This window comes from Gopherus evgoodei, chromosome 9 (genome assembly GCF_007399415.2).
Source record: "Gopherus evgoodei ecotype Sinaloan lineage chromosome 9, rGopEvg1_v1.p, whole genome shotgun sequence".
NCBI lineage: Eukaryota > Metazoa > Chordata > Testudines > Testudinidae > Gopherus > Gopherus evgoodei.
This window is the reverse complement of record NC_044330.1, coordinates 91911821-91935448: the sequence shown is the minus strand read 5'-3', so window position 1 is coordinate 91935448 and position 23628 is coordinate 91911821. Positions and strand designations below refer to the sequence as shown.

Below are 23628 nucleotides of genomic sequence, written 5' to 3'. Positions count from 1 at the left end.
ATTACTTAGTAGCCCTCTTAGAGAGCAGCACTGAGTAAAATACAGTGCCTTAATCAAGACAAAGTTATAAGGGCATCTCTCACAACACTGAGGTCCATATTAGAAACCAAACTGTGACAGCCTTTGGGAAATTAAAGAAAGGCAGTAGGCCCAGATGCTCAAAGATCTTTAGGTGCTTAACTCCCATTGCTCTCTGCTAAATCTAGGAATGGCAAAGGAATCCATTATCATCAGAGACTGAGAGCCATCTTGAAAAAGGCCAGGCATATACACCACTGAAAGTGTGTTCAGGACTCTTGCCCATTCATCTAAATGGAAATGCTGAAGAGGAGTGTTACCCCTATTGTTTCCTAGTGTCTGATGTGTTGAAACTAGGGTAGAGGGCACAAGCCACTGTTTTATCATAAACAGGACTTGTCAGCTTGATTCTGCAGCTGGACAGCGAACCAGCCCACCAACATGCAGCTGAGTTACTTCATTCTTGAACAAGTCCTTAATGTTGTAACCAGTACAGCTTAATAGAAAAGAATTACTGCAATAGACCCTGATCCAGCAACGCACATAAGCATGCCTGTAGTCCCACAGGAATCTGTGGGATTACTCACATGCTTAAAGTTATGCATGCTCTTAAGTACCTTGCTGAATCAGGGCCTGAGCACACAGAAAAATATTTTTTACAGATATTTTTCTGCCATGTCTTCCCTCCTAAATATTTCAGACAATTTAAATATATTGTTGACAGCAAGCACAGATGCTAGTTTTTATCATTTTTCCTGCTCCATATCTTGATCCTATCCTAATACTCTAGAAACGAGTATCTGTCTGACCAGTTGTTACAATAATGTTCACATACTACAGAGCAGATATACAACGCAAAACAAACAAACAAAAAAGGGTAAGAGTATATTTCTCCTCAAATCACTTTAATTTCCCACAGCCATATAAATTTAAAGTATGAAACAACAATACAGCTATAGAATCTAGGTTTTCTTTTAAAGCAGCAGCATATAAAACATATAAAAGCTAAAGCTAAAGCTCAGCACGAGCTTCAAAGAAGAAGGACTGAGTGAATTTTGCTGAAGACATGTAATTCACAAAATACGATACACTAAAGCAGTGGTTTTCAACCGTTTTTCATTTGCAGACCCCTAAAAAATTTCAAATGGAGGTGCAGACCCCTTTGGAAATCTTAGACATAGTCTGTGTACTCCCCAAGGTCCGTGAAACACAGGTTGAAAACCACTGTTCTATGGTAACGACAATCTTTCAGAGACCCCCTTAGTCTGGAGACCCCAAGGGGCTGCGGACCACAGGTTGAAAACCACAGCACTAACGTACTGGAATGCATAAAATATAAAGCTACACATTATTTTAAGTAAAGAAAGGCATTGTATAATATACAAAATTTGCAAAAATTAAACCATGAGATTTTTCTGAGAGTACCATGAACACAGAAGCTGGCAATTAACATTTGTAGATAGAAAGAAAAAGTGGCAGTTTTATATTTAGCATTCAGTTTCTCCACTTTACGATTTCACTTTCTTAGCATCCTTCTTCCCAGAGCTCTCTGTTGCTGAATCTGCTTTTCTTTTCTGTGACTAAACAAAACAAAAAAAAAAGGTTTTTCAAACATTGAAAAATATGAATGACATGACTATTCAATCTGAAGACAGAGGTTCTAATTTACTATTCAATGTATATTTCAACAATTCATATTCATAGTGCACAACATAGGGCAAGAGAGAACCCCCTCGAAAAAAGGTAAAGTTAAAATAAGCACAAGGACCTGATTCTGCCACACTTTTTCATGATCAGCAGTACCTTATTCCACAAGAGTTTTATTGGTTCAGTATTAAGGTAGCAGGATTAGGGCCCTGGTTTGTGTATGTGGCTTTGCTTGTTCTATTTAATTCATCTGAAGAACTATTTAATTCATTACTTACCAAGTATCTTCCTCCAGAAACTAGTATTTTAGAGTAGTGGTTTTCAAACATTTTTTCTAGGGACCCAGCTAAAGAAAACTGTTGATGCCCAGGACCCAAAGAGCAGAGATGAAGGGTTTGGGATGTGGAAGGGGGGGGCAAGGAATGAGGTGCTCTGGGTTGGGAGTGCACACTATGGGTTGGGGTTGGGGATGAGAGGCTTGGGGTGCAGGAAGGGATTCCAAAGTTTGGGGGGGGCTGAGGGCTGGGGCAAGGGATTGGGGTATAGAGTTGAGGCACAGATTTGCCTCCGGCTGCTCCCGATCAGCGATGCAGAGGCAAACTTCCCGCCTGTCCTGGCGCCGTGGACCGCGCTGCGCCCCAGAAGTGGCCAGCAGCAGGTCTGGCTCCTTGGCAGAGGCACGCAAGTGGCTTCGCATGACTCTTGCCCACAGGCACTGCCTTGCTTTCCCCCTGGGAGTGCGGAGTTGGTGCTCGGGGCGGGAGCAGCACACCGATCCCCATGGCCCCCTTGCCTATAAGCCAGACCCCCTGCTGGCTGCTTCCGGGCTGCAGCGCGCTGTCGAAATAGGTAGGCACTAGTCTGCCTTGGCTGGTCAGTACCGAGGATGGGACTTTTAACATCCCGGTCGGTGGTGCTCACCAGAGCAACCCAGTGCCTGACATGCTGCGACCAAGGACTGGGTCGCGACCCAAAGTTTGAAAAACACTGTTTTAGAGGCCGGATAACAATGTGAGGTTAAAGTTTATTTAACACTATCTACTTACATCTTGTTGGGGTATTTGGAGGGGGAATATTTTCTCAAGAATCCATCACGCTCAGAAGACAGGTATCTCTATGCTACCTATGTGGAAACCCTTTAAAGGGAATCAAAGAGTTGAAGTTCTGATCTTCAAGAGTTATTACCCACATCTCCAGGGAGGCACAGATGGACACCTATAATATCTACATAATCTCTCTCTCAGCAAACTAACAGTTTTGTTTTGAAGAAATCGGCAGTTACAATTACATTACTTTGCACTTCATTTTAACTAGACAAATCAATAAAATGTTGACTCATGCCCCATTAAGAGGTAAGTAAATGCTGATAAATTTACCGCTGGAACTTTTGTTCCCCTTTTCTTCTTTTCAGCTCTTTCTTTTTCCTCAATTTCCATATTTTCTTTTTCTATCAATGATATGAGAGTATTGCAGCGTCTTTGGAATTCCTAGAAAGGGTAATAATCAAACATTAAATTCCGCAGCAGAGACTGCATCACTATATACACTGAAAGTCACTAAGGATTTCAAAACACCCCGAGACATTTTCAAAGGTGCTCTGTTCCACCAATATGAACTAGATTATCCAAAGTGCTCAGGTTCCATCAAAAATTATGGGAGTTGCTGGGTCCTGAGCATTCTTGAATATCTGGCCACTTCATTTAAGTGCCTAACTGGGAGTAAGCAGTTTTGATAACCTGGCCCTTTATTGATTATTTAAAAGCATCTTGATACAGCAAAACGTGCTGGTCATGGTCGTGATTTGAACAGTAGGTCTATAGATACCAAAGAAGTAATGTGTCCCTATGCATCTCACATACATGAATTTGGCCATTTCTTGCTCTATGTTCCCATATCAGCAGTACGATGATCTGTAAGCATTAGCACAAGGGTTATGAAATGAAAAAAATTAACTGACATTAAGCAGTGGTAGAATATCTGAGCATGAGTATTAATTATTATTGAAAAGTTTATGTAGTAAGTTTATATGACACCATGTCCCCTGCTCTTAAGGGCTTACAGTTTAAAACAGAGAAGATAAATAGGAGACAAGAAACAGGACATCATTTATAACAGCAAAGAGATTTCTGGTAAGAGGAGAAAAGAATGAAGGCTTCATAACAGAAATGGTTCCAAGGAGGGATAAGACGGAAGATTTGATTGGAGGCTTCCAAGGTAAGTTTGGAACAGTGTCTTGCTTCCTATGAAAAATATGACATGAGCTGAAAGATGCAGGAATGAGGGAATTATGTATGTAGGTTTTTGAAGGTGAGGTGATACAGTAAAAGACAGAAAAGCCAGCTTGTTAAGTGAAGTAAGGAGGGGGCTGTTGTGGCAAGAGATTACAGTCTAAATTGCCAATGCGTGGGGAAAATCAAGCACTATTATCCCCATTTTACAGATCAAAGTGTTAATTTCTCTTTGGCCCCTTGACCTGCGCAAACTTTTGGTTTATGAGGGTTCCCCATACAAAAGATACTGGGGTTACAAGGTCAAATTGTGATCTGCTAGTGAAACTTCCTAGAGGAAGACTCACACCAGAGATTTTCTGACATTCCCTGGAATGGAAAGCTAGGTTCTCCTGCAGAGCCAAGTTTTGGTTTTAGTGTGAAACTGGAGAGAAAAAGCCAAGATTCACTATGCTAGGACCAATGTACTAAATTTAGCAAAAGTAGCAATTAAGCCAAATAGCTAAAGATTTATCTGATTTAGTCTCCTGTATGTCAAACAACATTCTGATTGTTACTGTAAATTTTCTAAAGCTTTCTGTAGACAATGCACATAGCCATCTCCAGTACTGAACTGCGCTCCCAGATAGATCTACAGCACTCGTGAAGATTTGAGATGCTACAACAGTAAACCCAGGGAGCACACACTGAGACTCAATCTGGGCTTTCATCAGAGATTTGGATTTTACCAGCCAATTATCTAAATATAACATATCATGAACCCCTTGAATCCTTATGGATGGTAGGTGCTACTTTGGTTAGAATCTTTAAATTCACAGAGCTGTGGCAAGACTGAAAGGATGGTCTATGTACAGAAATGCACTGGCTGTTGATCAGAACTATCAAAACACACAAAAAAGATATGAGGCATGGATATCTGGAGATTTGTCTAGATTCAAGACCTATGGATGCTAAAAAAAGCTCCCTTTTTTACAGCTGCTACTCAGACGCAAGCTATTCTAAATGGAATTGTTTGTTCTTCTAAAAGCAGTTTAGCCACTTGAGATGTAAGACTGTCCTGAAGCCTCTTGAACACTTTGGCACTAAAAATAGACAAAAAATACCTGTCTACACTTTCTCAGAGGAGCTGGATGCTCTTGTTTATTGCATTTGTTGGGGACGGGGAAGAATCCAACAGATAAAGTGAAAACATTTCTTAAGCTTCACAGAGGAGAGAGAGAAATTCTATACTAACGATAGAAATAATCTATTTTCTGATGTCTCGATTTCCCACTCAAAAAAAAAAAAGGTAGGGTGAAAGGTCATTCTGCCCCCTAATGAATAAGTAGGCTAAGGGACAATCAGAGGCTTGCATGTGCTGGAATACAGGCCTCCCAAAGATCTTCCCGGCCCAATTGGTAATTAATGTAATACATAGACCCACAAGAATTAGATTTAAAAAATTATGTATGATCTTCTTACAAAGCCTAAGAGAGTCTTGCGTGGCTTTACTTTTAGTTTTAATATTTACTGTGGGGGGGGTTTCATATCACCACCAGGAAATCTGCCTCCCTGAATTGGAGACTGATAACCCAATGTTCAGAACAGAGTTCCTGAAGGCAGAGACTCCATGGAAAGAGAGAAGGCAGCCCGTCAAGTTTCTTAACATAAGAACAGGGCATTTCCCATGGTGAATAATTATTTTTTGTCCTTCCTGTGTCTACAGGGGAACTGACTTCCGTGGTTAGGCTGAGCAGAAGGGGGCTGAAGCCAATAGCAACTGCAGAGGAAATGGCTTCACTGAAGATCTTGTTGAGGTAGTTTGCCAGCTCCAGATACAAGGCAACAAGGGATACTGTCAGATGGCAGAAGAGAGGCCAAAAACATTTGAGCATATGTGTGGTATTAGAATGGGAAGCAGCCAACACTGAGGGTTTTATCTTTTTCCTGTGGCTACTGTCAGAAGTTTGTGGAAGCCTGCTGATTTTATGAAAAAGGGAGGGAAACCCCCCATTTTAGCCTCTGCAGCAGCGTCCTGGCTCCCAGCACTTCCCAAGGCCTTCTGTATCCAATGGATGGCCATTTCAGACAGAGCAATTTTAACAACCCTCCTATTTTTCTGATAGAGGAAGGTTCTCTCTACTTGGTGGTATTTTCTGAAGCAAAAAGATTCTCCTAAGAAGAGTGCTGCTGGTCAGCTTTCGTTCCTCACAGAAGAGCAGTGACTGGATTCTGTGTTCACCAAAAGTAGTTACTGCTTATTCGTCTGGTTTATCAATCATTTGGTGGGGTGGGGGAGAGGAATCTCATTACCTCCTGCAGAAACTAGTACTTTCTCAAAGTCCTCATATATAGCAACACAAATTACCTCCAGTGGTTTATACAATTGAAAAGAAGCTGCAGATTATTGTGCTAACTATTCTAAACATAGAAAAACAACCCAACTCTTAAGGGACATGGGGCTGGGTGGATACCACTATCCTACAATTCCAACTACAGAGAATGTCAGTTTCTCTATGATGATATAGCCTCCATTGATTCAAACCTCTTGGGGATTATAGAACTAAACAGATGTCTTCCTAAAAAGGACTTTTTGGTTTTATCTCTGACTAAAGCCTGAACCTATAATATAAATGAAAAAATGCACCCCCATCAATGAACTTATGAAATCCAGTAAAAGACAATTTTAAAGTGGGAAACGATCACAAAACATTTTATCATTAAAATAATATAAAATAGTTTCTAAATAACTTAGACTGAATAAAATAGATAACATGGCAATATTCAATAATACATACACAGATAAAAAAGATTAAGAAAAAGCAAAGGAGCTACAGGGCACTATACATTAGTCCACTAACCCTTCACATCTGAGGACCTGGATTCAAGTCTGAACTTAGATCAAGAGTGAAAGCTTATTAGTCAAATCTCTGGATGTTCATATCACTAAACCACCAGATTTTACCTGACTGGCACAGGAGTGGAATTGCAATGGTATGGTATATCTGGGGTGTGGGGATATTAGCTATGGATAATTATGCCCATGCTATGCCTGCCTCAAACCAGCATGATGAATCCCTCATTTTGAGGGCATTACATTCATTCACAATTTTTAAATACAAAACAAGAAAAATCGGAAGACAACTGGATCCTCATCTTCGAAATAATGTACACAAAACAGATCTACCGATCTGGGACTCTTTCTGCAATGCAGTATCTATGTAGATATTTTGAGTTATTTTTAAAAGTATGCCATGACACTACATTGCCTTACTGCTCTCGTATGGCAGAACTAACTGGAGTCTGCAAACCTGCGCACATGGCTTTTATTGAACAAACTCAATTATCAAGGAGGAAATACATGAAGATAAGCGTTTGGGAAGGGGTTTGGACCACTTATAGTACTTCTTCTGTCACATAGCCTCTTTTGCAGTTTCTTCAGTCTACCTAGAAAAGGCAGCTAAATAATCTTTAAACATGTACAGACAATAGGAAACTTAAAGACTATGACAACTTCATTATGCTTGGACTGAGCACTACTTTTTTAACCAAAAATTTGTAGTAGATGGGTCACTATTAATATAAGCAATACCCCCTTTCTACATCAATCAGTAGTCATAAAGCTGCAATACAAGCAGCACAGAAAATATCACTAAACTTGGGAGACTTATTCAAAGAGATTAAAGACTCCACATCACATTTCCTGTGCACTGAAAATCCTAGACGCTAAGACTGCCTAAGTCTGAGTGACAGAAGGTCTGAATAACTTCTCTATGAAAGTCAGGGTCAGTTGAATGACAAAGGGCAAAGGAATTGCATACCACATTTGTGTGCCTCAACCTGACTTTAACAGACGGTACAACCTCAATGTCAGACACTGAATCAAGCTCCTGCTAAGAACTGCATTGAAGTGGGATACTTCAAAGCAATGCTCATAATCCCAAGGGGGAATCACTTCATTTGGAGTACTACCCTCTTTGATACTACAATGGAAAAAGTTACATTCTACTGAGCTGCCAACATTAAATTGCTACCCACAAAGTAGAAGTGATCAAATGGTATCTTAAACACAAACATTTACTTAATATAAACTGGTCAATATATAAAGGCTACAAGGGGGGCAAATTAAATATTTGACTAGAAAGATATGTTAAAAAAAACAGCAGAATTCATGCAATCAGAAGAAAAATCTTCTGACCACCAGTTCGTTACATGCTATCTTTGGGCTACATTGTGCCATAGCTGCAACTGTGAGTAAATGTTCAACACTGGGCTATGCTGCCCCATAGGGAGCTTCTAGAATCTTTACATTCAAATAGGCATAAATCCCTCCTAGAGTTTCCAGATGTGCACGTAAGGCAGGGTGAGCTGCCTCTCACTTCTATCGATAAAACAAACACCCTCAGCACAACTGGGAGTGTGGCTTACGGCATCTTTACGGCTCCAGAATCTTGTTATTTATAGCAATCTCATAGATGGTCTAAGTTATGTATAATCGTCCCTGGCTCCAAGGAGGTGGGTCTGTTGAGATGGTCATGTTAAAATGCTAAAGGAGAGAGGGAGACTTTAAAAACAGCATTCAGCACTATTTTCCCAACTCAACACCACTGTAATCAGTGGCAGGTTGGCCAGTAGCATCAGGCCCTACCACGGATTCAAAATACTGAGGTTGGGAGCCTGTACCCTCCCACCCAATCTGTGCAGGGAAGGTATCCTTCCATGTGTACATCTTATAGACTCAGACTCTAGGACTGGAAGGGACATCGAGAGGTCATCGAGTCCAGTCCCCTGCCCTGATGGCAGTACCAAATACTGTCTAGACCATCCCTGATAGATATTTATCCAACCTACTCTTAAATATCTCCAGAGATGGATATTCCACAACTTCCCTAGGCAATCTATTCCAGTGTTTAACTACCCTGACAGTTAGGAACTTTCTCCTGATGTCCAACCTAAATCTCCCTTGCTGCAGTTTAAGCCCATTGCTTCTTGTTCTATCATTGGAGGCTAAGGTGAACAAGTTTTCTCCTTCCTCCTGATGACACCCTTTTAGATACCTGAAAACTGCTATCATGTCCCCTCTCAGTCTTCTCTTTTCCAAACTAAACAAACCCAATTCCTTCAGCCTTCCTTCATAGGTCATGTTCTCAAGACCTTTCATCATTCTTGTTGCTCTTCTCTGGACCCTCTCCAATTTCTCCACATCTTTCTTGAAATGCGGTGCCCAGAACTGGACACAATACTCCAGTTGAGGCCTAACCAGCGCAGAGTAAAGCGGAAGAATGACTTCTCGTGTCTTGTTTACAACACACCTGTTAATGCATCCCAGAATCACACTTGCTTTTTTTGCAACAGTATCACACTGTTGACTCATATTAAGCTTGTGGTCTACTATGACCCCTAGATCTCTTTCTGCCATTCTCTTCCACCTATTCAGGAGAAGAAAAGGCACTCAGCTGCCTCCACTGCTTCACACCCACCCAACAGGCCCTGTGGGAAGGACAGAATGAAGGGTATAAGTTGCTGCCCTCTCAGCTATTGGAGGCAGGTGGCCAAGTAGGGGCACAGGAACACATGGAGACGGGGGCAGGCGGGTGGCTGAGTGGGGGCACCAAGCCACATGAAGACAGGGTGGTGCAGGGACACAATGGGGATGGGGGCAGATGTGCCAGACTAAATGAGAGAGGCTAGGGGTCAGCCAGGGTCTGGATAGGGCAGGCTCCCTAACCAACTGCCACGCCCACCAAAAAAACCCCACCTGTTCCATACCTTTCCCACCCAACAACCCTCCAAGTTCACATCCAGTCTCCTTCCCAGCAATTACTTCCCTCTCCCTCAGCTCCTCCATTACCCTGAGTCCCACAAGCCTTTGCACTGCTTCTGAGGGGTGCAGGAAATAAGTTTCTGTACTGTAGTTTAAATGAATTATTACTTAAAGTTCTGTATTAAGATGCCTAGTAAGGAATCTATTTGTCAAAACACATTTCCTGAATCTTTTTTGTTGTCTGTCATTACAGACCTACTTGCTGACAGGGTATTTTGAAATAAATTACCAAAATAATTAAAATTGGTGTGATTATACTGTGTTATTTTGAAAAAATATGCAGAATTTTAAAATACCATGCACAGAATTTTTAAACTTTTTGGCACAGAATTCTCCCAGAAGTAATACACTGACCTGTGAAAGCCACAGGTTCGGTATGTGTATGTAAAATGTACATAAGAGTTCTTTCCCCTTGTTAAGTTCTGTTCCAGTCATTAAGTTTTTAAACTGCACAGATTTTTCTTTGCACTCATTTTGTTACCGAATAAAATTCTATTTGGAAAATCATTCATCTTTATTAATTCACAACAGATGCTGCAGGGTGCCTAGCAGTTTTGAAAGCATCCACTGACTCCTTATTATATATTGTGACAACTCATAGGATCAGTGACAATGTAATAATCGTGTGTCGCAAACACCACAAAATTAATAGATGCACTGACGGTGTTATATTCATACATAGCACCACACAAATTCCTAAGAGGCCCCAAAATAGCTGGGCCAGGTAGAGCACAGTCCATCAGAACACATTACTGTGGCTCACTGTTAAAGAGCTCTTTCAAAGCCTACCTGAGACAGATAGCTCTGTGTTAGTGCTTCTAATAGCCCTTGTGTCTGGCTTTTCAAAATCAGTAGACAGCCACTCCATCTCCACTCCTGCAGCAGCTTTTTCCCCCTTTGCTTCACGGATATTATAACAGGCAGTTACAACTATTGGGATTTTTTCCCCCCCCACTGAGATCCAGTCTTGTGAGTAAACAACACCAGCATCTACCAAAAAGCACATTTAACTGTCATTCTGCCTCTGGTGAGAGGGTAGCTGAATCTTTCCTTGGTGCTGCTTAGGCGTCTGGTGTATAGCTTCATGAGCCAGGGGAGCAAGTGTACCAACGCCTGCATAACCATAGAAAAGTAGCCCTTTCTGTTGATGGACTACGTGGAGCAAGGCTGTCTAATGCCAAAATAGGGATATGAATGCCATCTATTGCTCCACCACAATTCAGGAACCCACTACTGCAAATCCAACCACTACATCCTGCACATTGCTGAGTCACAGTCCTCCATAGCAGGAGACACACTTGCATGGCAATGGCCCCAGCAGTAGAATATCCAACTCCAGTTCCACTGACCAGTAGCAATCTAGCATTGCAAGTTTCCACTGTGCAATTGTTACTCGCTTCTCCACTGTCAGTGCAGCTCTCATCCTGGTGTCCCTGTGCTGAAGGGATGGGGTGAGCTCAGCAGACAGATCCAAGAATGTAGCCTTGCGCATCTGAAAGTTCTGCAGCCACTGCCAGTCATCCCAAGCCTGCATCACAATACAAACCCACCAGTCAGCATTCGTTTCTCAGGCTCAGAAGCAGCACTCCATCTGCAGCTGCTCTGTGAATCCCACCAATCAACCTTGAATTGACTCTCACTATGTCCCACAGCAATCTGCCCTCCAAGAAATCCTCAGGTTCCCCACTGATTCAGTTCTTCTTATGCCTCTTCAAATACTGGAGGATCGTGTGTCCCGTGATTGCAACGTTTATGACAATAGTGCCGAGCTGTAGAGGCTGTTTCTGACAGCGAAGAAGGCCATTCGGAATTTTTTTTAAAGGCAAGAAAATTCTGGGATATAGATGACATTATGGAATGGACATAGTTGCATTTGGGGAAGTTAACCCCTTGTTCTCTGTCACCCCCTGCGTGACTCATTTCTCCCCCACTATATGTTGCCAAAACTTTGCAAAAGACAGTGCACCGCACGATGGCAAGTTGAAAATTGAGATACTTACTCATGGTGCACTGCATTGTTCTGTGTATCATTACAGCACTCCTGGTGAGTGCATGCAGTGCCAATACAAGGAGAAAAGTATGCAGGTGCAAAAGAGATATACTAACTGCAACAGCTTTATGCCGATGTAACTAGCACTGACCAAAGTATGTAGTGTAGACGTAGCCTTAGAAATTGCTGATGGGAGAATCTGATTGGCCCATGCAGATTAGCTTCTGCCAGGATATTAGATGCTTCTACTAGAAGCTAGACTCTCCATCATGAATTTTCTCTTCAACCTCATGCGCTCTAATATGGAATAATCCATATACTGTATTCTTCTTACAAGGAGTCAAGTCTTGAGGGAAAGGCTCTACTGCCCCTTGGTCATTTCTTTCAAGGTCATTTGATATTTCTTGTTCAGGTTGGAAAGAGGAAAAAGAATTTTGTTCGCTCTCGTCATAGCTACAAAAGCTAGGATTGCAACAGAGAAAGGAGGAGCACTGAACCATCACTGTTTGCATCACCGAAAACAGAGAATCTATCATGAGAGTAAAAGGCCATAATCAAGCCAGAAGATGTGGGGACAAGTCTGGACTATCTCCTATATTTACAAAAAACAGGCTGTCAGTCCAAAGATCTTGGACTGGCAGAGAGTTCTTCGTCAGGAGTAATGCAGAAAAAAAGATTCGGAGAACAGGTACAAATTATGGCTTGGTGAGAATAACTATGATTCAGTGGGTCATGGTATTTTCCATTCCTGAAGCATCAACACAAATAAAATAAAGAGGAAGATAATAATTACTAATCCTGAACACTTATATAAGTCTTTGTGCAGTTAAGAAAAACTATTGTTTTTTAGAAGCTCTCACTCTGTTTGTGAGCTTAACCTTGGTAGGCCATCTGCTTTGGGAATAAAGAAATGCAGCAGAATTTATATTTGTTTTCTGAAGAGAAATCTTCAGAAGGAAATGAATAGGAAAGAGAAGATGGAGGAAAATTAGGCTGTTTATATGGAATTCAAGAGACATCTAGTGGCTGGTAAGATGCAGTGAAGTTTTTCTTGGACCGATATATAACAAGTCCTTTTTTGGAATTAAACTGTCTTGCCTACCCTATTTAACACAAGTTTGGCTATAAAATGCAAGATAAAATCACCACCACCACCACTTCAGGATTTTCATATGCAAACAGAAACTACATCACTAATGAAACCCTAAGCATATCATCATGAGTCTGACAGTTTTGAGAGATTAAGAAAAGTGAAAGTAATAAACATTAAAAATAATAATTACCTCTAAGAAGGTTTAGTTTAAAAAATATTAGAGGATTATGAATTGTCTGTAACTGGAAGGGGGCCTGCAGACCAAACATTATCTCTAATTTTATCTGTGTTCACTATGTATTGTTACTACTCCTTTATAGCCTGTATACTCATGCATTACTGTAAGTATTATAATAGTAGAATAATCAGTTTAATAAATAAACTAATTTTAATAGATTAAATTTGAAAAAGATTACTTAAACCAAAATATTCACTACATTTTGGGTCCCTCAATTTCTTAACAGACACCACTCACCACAGTTCCACCCCCTTGTGTGGCAACTTACTCCTCTCCCCTTGAGGAGGAGAACAACAACTATATAATAAAACTTGTGAAGTTCTGGCCTCATGCTTTACCCTGATAAATTTACCCACAGGAGATTAACAGGCACTTAGAAATAATTTAGCTGAATTAGATACCACAGATGTGACCCTGTATAGTTTTAAAATCCAACACTACCTGAAAAGGAAATTTAAGTTAGTAAAAATGGTAGCTTCCTGTAGTTAATAAGGGCAGATTTGGAAGGTAATCAAGGGGCGAGGGGGATGGTTGAGGGGATGGGGAATACAGGGATAAAAAATGTTGCTAGTAGTTGGTATGTCAAGCAGACCAGCTTTGCTGTGTAATTATAAGCAGCTGTGGGAGTAATCAGGGGCATTTATGGCCTTTTCCTATTCAAACGTACTGCTCAAAGCAGTGTTCAAAGCCCTGGATGGGTATTTTATAAATAAACCCTGATGGTGCTGCATGAACATGGGAGGCTGGGTTTGTGATCACTAGAACAACAGGTTAAAAAAAGAAAGAAATATCCAGGTTTCCATATGGAATGGTACCAACCTCATTTGGCCATCTTGTAGCACCTACTCACTGATCTGCTTTGGACGACAGGGTATGGTGGCCAGGCATGGACTGTGTGATGTGCTCCATTCTCAGTTATCAAGCAGCTCTGCTCCCTGTCCCCCTCTTTTTGGATAGGGCGAGTGTTCAATTCAAGGAGCCTTTATGAGGGGATAGATACCAGTGATCCCTTACTTCTTCCTCCCTCCCTCCCAATAACTACACTAGTGCCAAGGACAATATGGCCTGTTACAAAGGAACTGTTGTGTCCAAACTTCCCAAGCTCTTTTTGCAAACAACTAAAATGATATAAAAATTATTTTAGAAGTTGTGTCCTCGTCTTTGTAACAAACACTTTTTCACTAAAATGTTATGTTTTCTCTTTATATTGGGCCCTGTCCCGCAATGTTTACTCAGGTAAACCTCTCACTGAAGTCATTGCCAGTTGTGCCCAAGTGAAGACTGCAGGACTGAGACCACAGTTGCACAAGAAGATTATACTGTCCTACTCTGAGGTTGATGAGTATTTTAATATTTGTACTCAGCAAGTCTTCCCCTAGCATTGCTAGTTAGTCAGTGGATAAATTCCATTACAATGGCTATATTCTCCAGACTGAAGAAAGAATGCAGCTGAAATTCAGGGTATTAATTTGACTGATACCTTAGTCAAACCGGTACTGTGTCTTATTTATGATCCAACTGTTCACAAAATAGTCTACTGTAATATGATCTAGGTAAAGTGTCATGACTTTTTTTAAATGGCTACTATAACATACACTAAGTCACCTGCAACAGTAACTGGTTTTTGTAGAAACACACAGCTACTAGACTTCTCATTTTAGTCCTGAAATAAAAGTATTGTAAAAGAAAATTTAAATGTTATTTTATATTTCATCAAATTCTCCATCTTTTGATAGCCTGTCAGCTAATTCTGAAAAGTGATTAAATTTAAGATCAGTTACAGACACACTGTTTGGATTATTTATTTTTAGTGTGGAGTGAGCAAACAACAGATTTATAAGGGCAGTCTATCTTTGCATTAATCTCTTTGGCTGACATGAGACTCAGACCTGCCAGGTTTTGTAATCTGTTTGTTTCGATTTCATTGTAAAGCATTGTTTAGCTGTTCTGAGAAAAAGGCCACCACATCTTATGCTAGGAACTGATGGTGAGAACATAGACCAAAATGATCATTCTCATACTAATTGTTTCCCTCACTCCAGTGTTCTGGTACAGGTCCAAATTTCACATAATTCTGCTTAAAGAAACATACAACATTACCTACAAAATCTAAGCTTCATGTAATTGATGCTTGAACATACCATAGCAGTTCTAGATTTGATAAACCAGTCAAATCTGAACTGGGGAGCATTGCGCACACACTGCCTTAGTTCTTCATAGACATTTTCTTTGTCAAAGCCCATCTTGTGTAACATGCATATCAAGAATCTATCTTCTTCTTCTGTGTAGTTTTTGCCTTTGTTTGTTCCATACTGAATACGCAGCTGGTGAAAAGGAGCTTTATACCTTGCAATCTGAATGCAAAACAAAAATAAGACTTTTTATTGGTGGATGTACAACACTAAATTAAGGCTTTACCACCTTCATTGTTACAAGCAGTAGGAGTTGTTTATGACAACAAACAATATTTTTATTCTGCTTTTCAACCAAAAGGGTCTATAAATTTAAACCATTATTCGAACTATACACAGGGATCACTCCCTTTCCCACTGAAAAGTTGTCAACTTTGGTGTGGAAAATACCAACAATACCCAACTGCTTTCTTTCTAAGGGGAACTGAAAGACACGTCATCCAACTTTAACGGCAGGCAGAATTTAGTACTAGAAAATTAATGGTAAGACTAATTAAAAGAACAAAAATTTCAACTGTTACTTTGGCATCCAGAGCTTTCTTGATACTGATTCTTCGTTGGATTCTTGCCTCTCCTCGTTCAATCTGAGCCATAATCCTCTCAATGTCCTGCAGCTCATTGCAACGTTCCCAAAAAACAGCTAAAGGAACAAAACATTAAATCTGTAAAATAATATTTTCATTATGTCCTTGTTTGATTGAAAAATTCTATAGCAAAACAGTGTAATATTAAACAATGCCAATTTTCTGTTCCGTGATATCTGAAGATTTACCAAACACTATTTCACTAGGCTATGTGAAAAACAAATTAAGACACATTCGTGTTTATCAGTATCTTTAGAGAGGAGCTACAAATAACTCAAATTACATTGACTTCAGTTTATTTACTTTAATGAGGTCTGTGTGGATAAAATCCTGCACAACTCTGTATATTAAAAGGGAGTACATATTTCACCAATAATAGTGGAGACAAGTCAAGACTTGTAGTCTAGTGACAGTGCAACATTCTGCCATGTGAAGGAACCCATGTTTGGTCTTTCACTTGTCCTCTGTCTTAGGTCAGCAGAGTCTAAGCATACCAACTCATTCTTGGGAGTCCTCTAAGTGACATCCGCAGACCCAAAACCAATTTAAATAAGCTCTGGAGAGACTCGAGTCCAGCCTTCTTTGACTATGGGAAGAACACTCAAACAAAAGATGTTAGGAGAGGTTGCCTGGTGAAATAAAATAGAGGGATGCTCAAGGAAATAAAAGTAAAAAATTATTGACCCCCCCAGTTGGTAAGGCAACTCCCATCTTTTCATATGCTGTGTATTTATACTTCACTATTGTATGTTCCACTCCATGCATCTGATGAAGTGGGTTTTAGCCCACAAAAGCTTATGCCCAAATAAATTTGTTAATCTCTAAAATGCCACAAGGATTCATCGTTTTTGCTGATACAGACTAACACAGCTACCACTCTTGAAAAACTATTGTGTACTTCGCCACAAGCACAGGGCCTGATTTAGTACATCAATTTATGTGATATTGCCATTTTGAGGAAAAATTTCACAGAGCCATTGACCTACATTTGTATTTTTCTCAAAGCACTCAGTTTGCTTACTGATACTGATATTTACTCAGGTTCTGATGTTAATACTACAAATATTTATTGTTACTAATGGCTATTATAGAAGTCCAAAAAGCTACTTCAAGTTACGGCCCCAATCCTGCAAACAATTGTGCATGTGCTTAACTTTACACAAAATAAAGCATGTTTCTTTGCAGGATCAGGATGTAAAACCAGCAAAAATCCTGGAATAGAATAAAAAAGAAATCACATCCATCTATATTAGTATTGGACTAAACTGAGATGTGAAAGTTGATGTGTTAAATTCATCCCTGGTGTAACACAGTGACTTCAAGAGATTTACACTAGGGATGGATCTGGCCCTCAGATTATTTTGAGATTTCATAATATGGGTGTTTTTGCTCATTGAATATTTGCATCATAGTTTGGTTTAGTCATATGTATTGTATGGGTTGAGTGATTATACTAATAGTATCAGAGGGGTAGCCATGTTAGTCTGGATCTGTAGAAGCAGCAAAGAGTCCTGTGGCACCTTATAGACTAACAGACGTTTTGGAGCATGAGCTGTGATACATCCAACGAAGTGGGTATTCACCCACGAAAGCTCATGCTCCAAAACGTCTGTTAGTCTATAAGGTGCCACAGGACTCTTTGCTGCTTATACTAATAGTATAAATTAAATAATCTCTTCTTTTTGGTTTGTTTCATCCAGTTCTGATATGTGCACCTATTTTGCTTACACCAATGTTTAAAATGTCCTGACTGTGGGCCAAATTCAACCTTGAAGTAAATGGGCACAATTTAATTTACTTCAACAGAACAGCCTTTATTTACATTAGAGCTGTATTTGGCTGTCTATTATGTCCATATACCCACAGTAGGCAATGTCAGCTCTGTAATCACTACCAAGAAAACTGGAGTCCCATACTGAAAAATAAACAAGTTAGCCCCTCGTACAATGACACTGTCAAATGTAGATGAAGCAAGTCATGAACTAAAGATCAGCTAGTGCAGAATAAGAATATATAATCACAGCACAATCCCCCCCAGGACTTCATGTTTTCTTTTAACCTTTCACATTCTTCCAAACTCCCAACTTTGTAATTCCAAAAGTCACATGACAAAACAGAATTGTTACATCGATATGATTGTTAAAAGATATATTTGAATTTAACCAACCTGAATACTCTATGACTTCCTCTGGTGACTTTCCTTCCACCTCACGGGCAATATTATCTATATCATCACGTCCATATTTCTCATTAGCTTTAATAAACTGATTAAAGTCTCTTTTGTTCCAGTTTGTAAAACCCTGAAAGCAGAGAGATAAAGACATCACTATCAGGTGCAGGTGGAAATATTTTGCTAGAACTTTTGTCCTAGAATGTACCATTTGCTCCAATTGTTAATGCTTCAGTACAGTGTCACATAATAATTAGAGTGGTTAATGGTCTTTCAGGATTTCCATACACTTCTATTATCCAGTGTTTATTACTCAGTCATAAAAATCTCTAGTGAGTTATTTTTGTGCATAACCCCTCATGCATCAGTAAGAACAATTTTTTTCTTACCTGTAAATGGTATTTCTCCAAAGAAACAAGCTCAATCCACATACTAATGGACTTTCATTTAGCTCACACTTCAACAGGCACAAGCAACAAACAAAATGACAGGAGTTTGGGGAGCACTAGTCCTGGTACCCTTGAAAGTCACCTAACCAACCAAACACTAAACCCAATAGCACTTATTTAGAATACTTACAACCTATGAATAAGACACACCTGGATGGAAACAAAAGTGTACCAAGGAAAGATCTCTGTTCTGACGTGATGCAATCAAATGGAAACTCTCCATAGCACTGTCAAATAGCAAGCCAGCTATGCATTGTAGAAATGGAACCAAAACTACAAAACAGCTAAATGAGATACAGTGCACAAGATCATCCGCCAAGATGATTAACTGGTTGTTAGGACAGGGGGCAACTAAAAGAATCAAGAATAAGTCAAAAAACACAAACTTGAAGAGTGGTTTGTACTGCACTGCACTTGTTTAATCAGAGAAATACCATTCACAAGTAATAAAAATTGTGGATTCTCCAAGTGAACAGGCTCAGCCTACAAACTTAACGGTACCTGCATAAAAACAGTCCTATGATCATAATACAGGATTCTTTTTTAATCAATGAAGCTAGTACTGATGGCTACATCAGCAGAGGCGTACGTTTTTACCCGGCTGTACGTGATGAAGTTGTGAATAGTAAACAAAAAAACTGTGGCCTTGCAAGTCTTTTCCAAAAAAAGGTAAAAGATAAATAAAAGATATTACCTCTCCCACCTTGTCTCTCTAATATTCCAGGACCAACACAGCTACACACTGCAAACAACTAAAGAAGCATGGTTTCTCTGTCTATTAGACTGCTGCACCTTTGGTACAATATGTCCATTTCTCTACAGAGGAAGGGTTTTTAGATTATACAACTACAACTCTTTCAGACAAGTTCTCCTCCTCAATAATTAATTGTTAATATGCCAAATCATCAGGACCAGCATTCAGACCTCAGGGAATTGGTCTCATCCAATGACAGTGTCAGGTACCTGCAGAAGCCAAACCTATCCACTGACATTTGGTTAAGATGAATGAGATTTTAGACCATGTCTTATCCGGCTATGTGATAACATTTGCCTGTCCTGTGTGACTTTTTTTAAAAATATTGCTGGTAATAGTGAGTAGGGTAGACCTGCAGGATTGGGAATGCGTACACTATGTAAGATGTGGTACCACTTGCAGATATTCAAGAGAATGGCAGTTGGATAAGAGAATCCATTGTGACCCGAGGACCCAAAAACCTTGGGGAAAATACACCTCACAGTTTGTGGGATTGTGATCAAAGATCACAGTGCAGTATTTTCAGAGATAGTATATATGACAGTATCTATATAACAGCATGGTTTAAGTATGTTAATAACTAATCTTGGTCTATTACATAGTTTTTAAAAGAATGTTACACTTTCTACCTTAAATGTAATGAAGAAAAAAAAGTATCTTGTTTAAAAAATAAATAAATAAATGACAGTATCTATATAACAGCATGGTTTAAGTATGTTAATAACTAATCTTGGTCTATTACATAGTTTTTAAAAGAATGTTACACTTTCTACCTTAAATGTAATGAAGAAAAAAAAGTATCTTGTTTAAAAAATAAATAAATAAATAAACAACAACCAAAAAAACAGAAGTGGGTAAAATAAGTTAACCTCTAGCTTCTTTTACTCACACAAATAGTTCCACTGCTTTCATCAAGTGCACTGACATGAATTAGACACGCAGGATGGCCTTAATTTAATACCTAATATATCACAGGCAAATTCAATTTGAGAATGGGATAACCAAGGGAGACAACAGCTAACGCCCCTAACTCAAACACAGCACCTCCACACACATTTGAGGTTGTCAGAAGTATATACATAATGGGGGAAAACAGAAATTTGATCAACAGCTCTTCAATCCAGCAGACAAAGGTATAACAATATTCAATGGCTGTAAATTGAAGATAGACAAATGCAGACTAGAAATAAAGTGCAATTATTTTTTCTTTTAATAGTGAGGGTAATTAACCACTGGAACAATTTGCAAGGGTTGGGGTGGATTCTTCATCACTGAACATTATAAAATCAAGATAGTATGCTTTACTATAAAATATACTCTAATTCAATCTCAGCTACTGGACTTTAAACAGTGATTAATTCGTGGATTCATGAAAGTCCTATAGCTTGTGTTATGTAGGAAGTCAACAAGATCATCAGAATGGTCCCTTCTGACCTTAATATATGACTACATCAAGAAATCCCAGGGAAGAGAACCAAAGGCCATCTTTTCCAAAACACAGGCATCTCCCTGATTCTAAGAGAGATCACATAAAAATCCCATGGTATTTAGTCATGTGCAGAACTTAGAAAGTATCTAAAGATATTGTATATCGTGCTGAAACTCAGATATTAACTCATGGCATCACTACTGCATACTACCTAACACACAGATCAAAAGCTAGAAACCTCTGCATCGAATTCCTGAAGCACTTTCCTGGTATTTAATCAAGCAAAACTAAAACACATTTTAATGACACGTTTGCTTCAGTAAGGGCTCAAGAGGCACTGAGTAAGGCAGATTTGGCCCCCTGACAGGAACACAAAAGCTGTAATATGAAAGGATTCTGACTTTATTGATACCACCAGACACCCAAGTTGGAATTGCAGATAAACAGCACACACACTTTGGAAGTGTATTACTTGTTTAAAAGAAATATAAAACATGCTAAAAATGTCCTTACATTGCTTAATCTGATGATCAGTTTGGACTCTCTCTCCTCACTCTTTACCCTGTTTCTCTTATCCTCTCGCCTCTTCCCTATTCTGTGGATTTGGTCTCCTTTCCCTCTCCCACACCTGATGAATTTCTAGTCAAACACAACTGACAAGATGGCTAGATAAAGCAAAGCATCATTTAAATGTCTTTAGGTTAAAGCATCACTGCATTTAGACTGGAGGGATATTTTTCATTACACCTAAACATTTTGTGCATGTGTTTTGTTTTGTTTTAACTTTCATAACCTTTTAATAGTTTTGTTTTACTGCATACAATACTGAATGAAAAATGTGAACTGCCATTTTTATAAACACACTGCAGTCTTCCATGTATATTTTAATAGTCATCTTTCGATGAAACGCCATGCACTAAATAATTCAGCTACTTTTATCATTTTACTTGTGTGAGCAGCTTCTCTTTTTCTTCAGTTTCTTCTGGAGTATGAGGTGCAGACTCATCAATCTTCTTTTGTTCCTCTTTTTGTACCTGAGCTGCATTTGGGAGGTCAGGATTCCTAGGGACCTAAGATCAGAATAAAAGGATGAGCAAGGAGTAAAAGAACAGTGTTATTAAGGGTACTGTACATACTCATATCAATCTCACTTTACAATTTACTCTATAAACACAAGTTAAATTTGACAGGACTGATGCAGTCCTCACCACTGAGCATTTGTTACAAAAGAAAATGTTTCTGATGCCTTGATATACTGGTAGGAAAAAAAAATTAAAACATGCCACATAGCTACTGGAACATTTTTTTGCAGCTGGATTTATAGTTTACAGAAATGTTGAGGTTGAAAATATTATCCTTTCAGGCAAGGTGTATATATCAAAATCATAAGTCATTCACTGACATTTGCTTTTTCTTGGTTTACAGGCTCCTGTTTCATTGAAGTGTAATGTTAAACGTCACTGGTAAGCAACCAAAGATCTAAGTTCCTTAAGGGTGAAGCAATTCCTCTTTATGATAGAGCCCATAAAAATGATAAAGGTACATTTCTCCAGTGATTAGGAACTAAAGCAGACAATGACTTTTATAACTATTATCTTTCTCCTGTGAACAGAACAATTTAAATGTTATTTTCTCCCTCATTGTTGCTTAAGAGACAAATGTTTTTAAAAAAATGTTATTGCTCAACCCTCTCACACAAGAGGGCCTGATCCTGAAAATATTAGTTCTGCTTTGCACAGTGCCAGGTCCTGTGCCAAGCACATCTTGGGCCTGACCTGCAAACAATGAAAGGAACAGATCTCAGCTGGTGTAAATTGTCACACTTCCATTCAAGTCAGTGGAACTATGACAATGTAAACCAGCTGCGTGTCTGCCCCACTGTGTATAACAGAGGTGTACTCAATATAAACATACACTGCACCCTGTTTACAAAAAGAAGTTTTACTGATTTAAATATAGGAGATTACAGCATTAGGTAGAGCAAGGCAGGGATCTTTTTATGTCCCTGCCCAGACTGCAGCAGGTTTTGGATTTTGTGACCTCTCTATTGTGTATTACATTCTGAAGCACATACTTTAAATCTGATTTGAATGTGACTGTTGAACATGCAAGCAAGAGTTTCTTCCCTTCATACTCATTAGTATCAAAAAGGAGTTCTACATGGATGCAGGTGAAGTTCTTAAACACGCCTATGTGGTGGAACAGCATCTACTACCCTACTGACCTATTAAAAAGTTCCCACCTATTGGATCCACGCATGTGGATTCAGGGGCTTGTTCCCTTCTCACTGCAACACTCCAATGTGCCCAAGTGCATCTGAAGCCAGCACAAAATCTCCTCCTGACACAAGGAAGATCCTTCACCCCTCCTCTGCAGCCACTCTGCCCATGTCTTTCCTGCACAGGGTACTGCTGGAGATCTATGGCACACAGAACTTTGTTCTGGGCCCTTCCCTCATTGCTAAGTCTTGCTCATTGCTCAGTGTTCTGTGATGGCAAGGCACAAAGGGAAAAATAAAGAATGAAATTTAAGTCTTAGCTAAGAATTCTCTCTTTTGTTGTTTTTAAGTTGAGACATAATCTCTATAGTTCGTTGTGATTTAATATGAACTGTAATATGTTCAGCACAAATTCACCCCTCTGACATTTGTTTTTTTAACTAAATCTCAGTTTTAATATTAGTTTTGCCTTAAACTGAGAAAATGCATCTTTATAATAAAAAGATTTTACATCAAACATCTTCAAGAAAATCTCAAGTTGTCAAGCACACTGCATCACCTGCGTAGCAATATCAAAGAGATGAGCCTTGATATACTGCTCTGTTACACTGATAGACAAATGATACAAATCAATGGAGTCACGCTGGCATAATACTGGAGTAAATGCCTGGTGATTTGAGGCTTTAATATGAAAACAGTTTCTTTACAGGAGTTCAGTGTGACTGGCACAATTTAGGACTATCAAAATAATCTGCAAGAGAAAACATAACTGATTTTATGGCCTGTAATATATAGGATTATGTAGAAATGCCAGC

At 39.3% G+C, this 23628-nt stretch overlaps 1 protein-coding gene across 1 annotated transcript in view; it reads right to left on the bottom strand.

Moving 5' to 3' along the window:
• Nucleotides 1-896: 896 nt before the first annotated feature.
• SMARCA1 (SWI/SNF related, matrix associated, actin dependent regulator of chromatin, subfamily a, member 1) overlaps nucleotides 897-23628 on the bottom strand; it is a 71675-nt gene continuing 48943 nt past the window's right edge. Inside the window, exons 19-24 of the mRNA XM_030575122.1 lie at nucleotides 21543-21665; nucleotides 17961-18093; nucleotides 15731-15849; nucleotides 15159-15371; nucleotides 3042-3152; nucleotides 897-1598 (exon numbers count right to left, since the gene is read on the bottom strand). Of these exons, the coding sequence (XP_030430982.1) occupies nucleotides 1527-1598; nucleotides 3042-3152; nucleotides 15159-15371; nucleotides 15731-15849; nucleotides 17961-18093; nucleotides 21543-21665 (771 nt within the window). The 3' untranslated portion in view covers nucleotides 897-1526. The remainder of the gene's footprint in view (nucleotides 1599-3041; nucleotides 3153-15158; nucleotides 15372-15730; nucleotides 15850-17960; nucleotides 18094-21542; nucleotides 21666-23628) is intronic.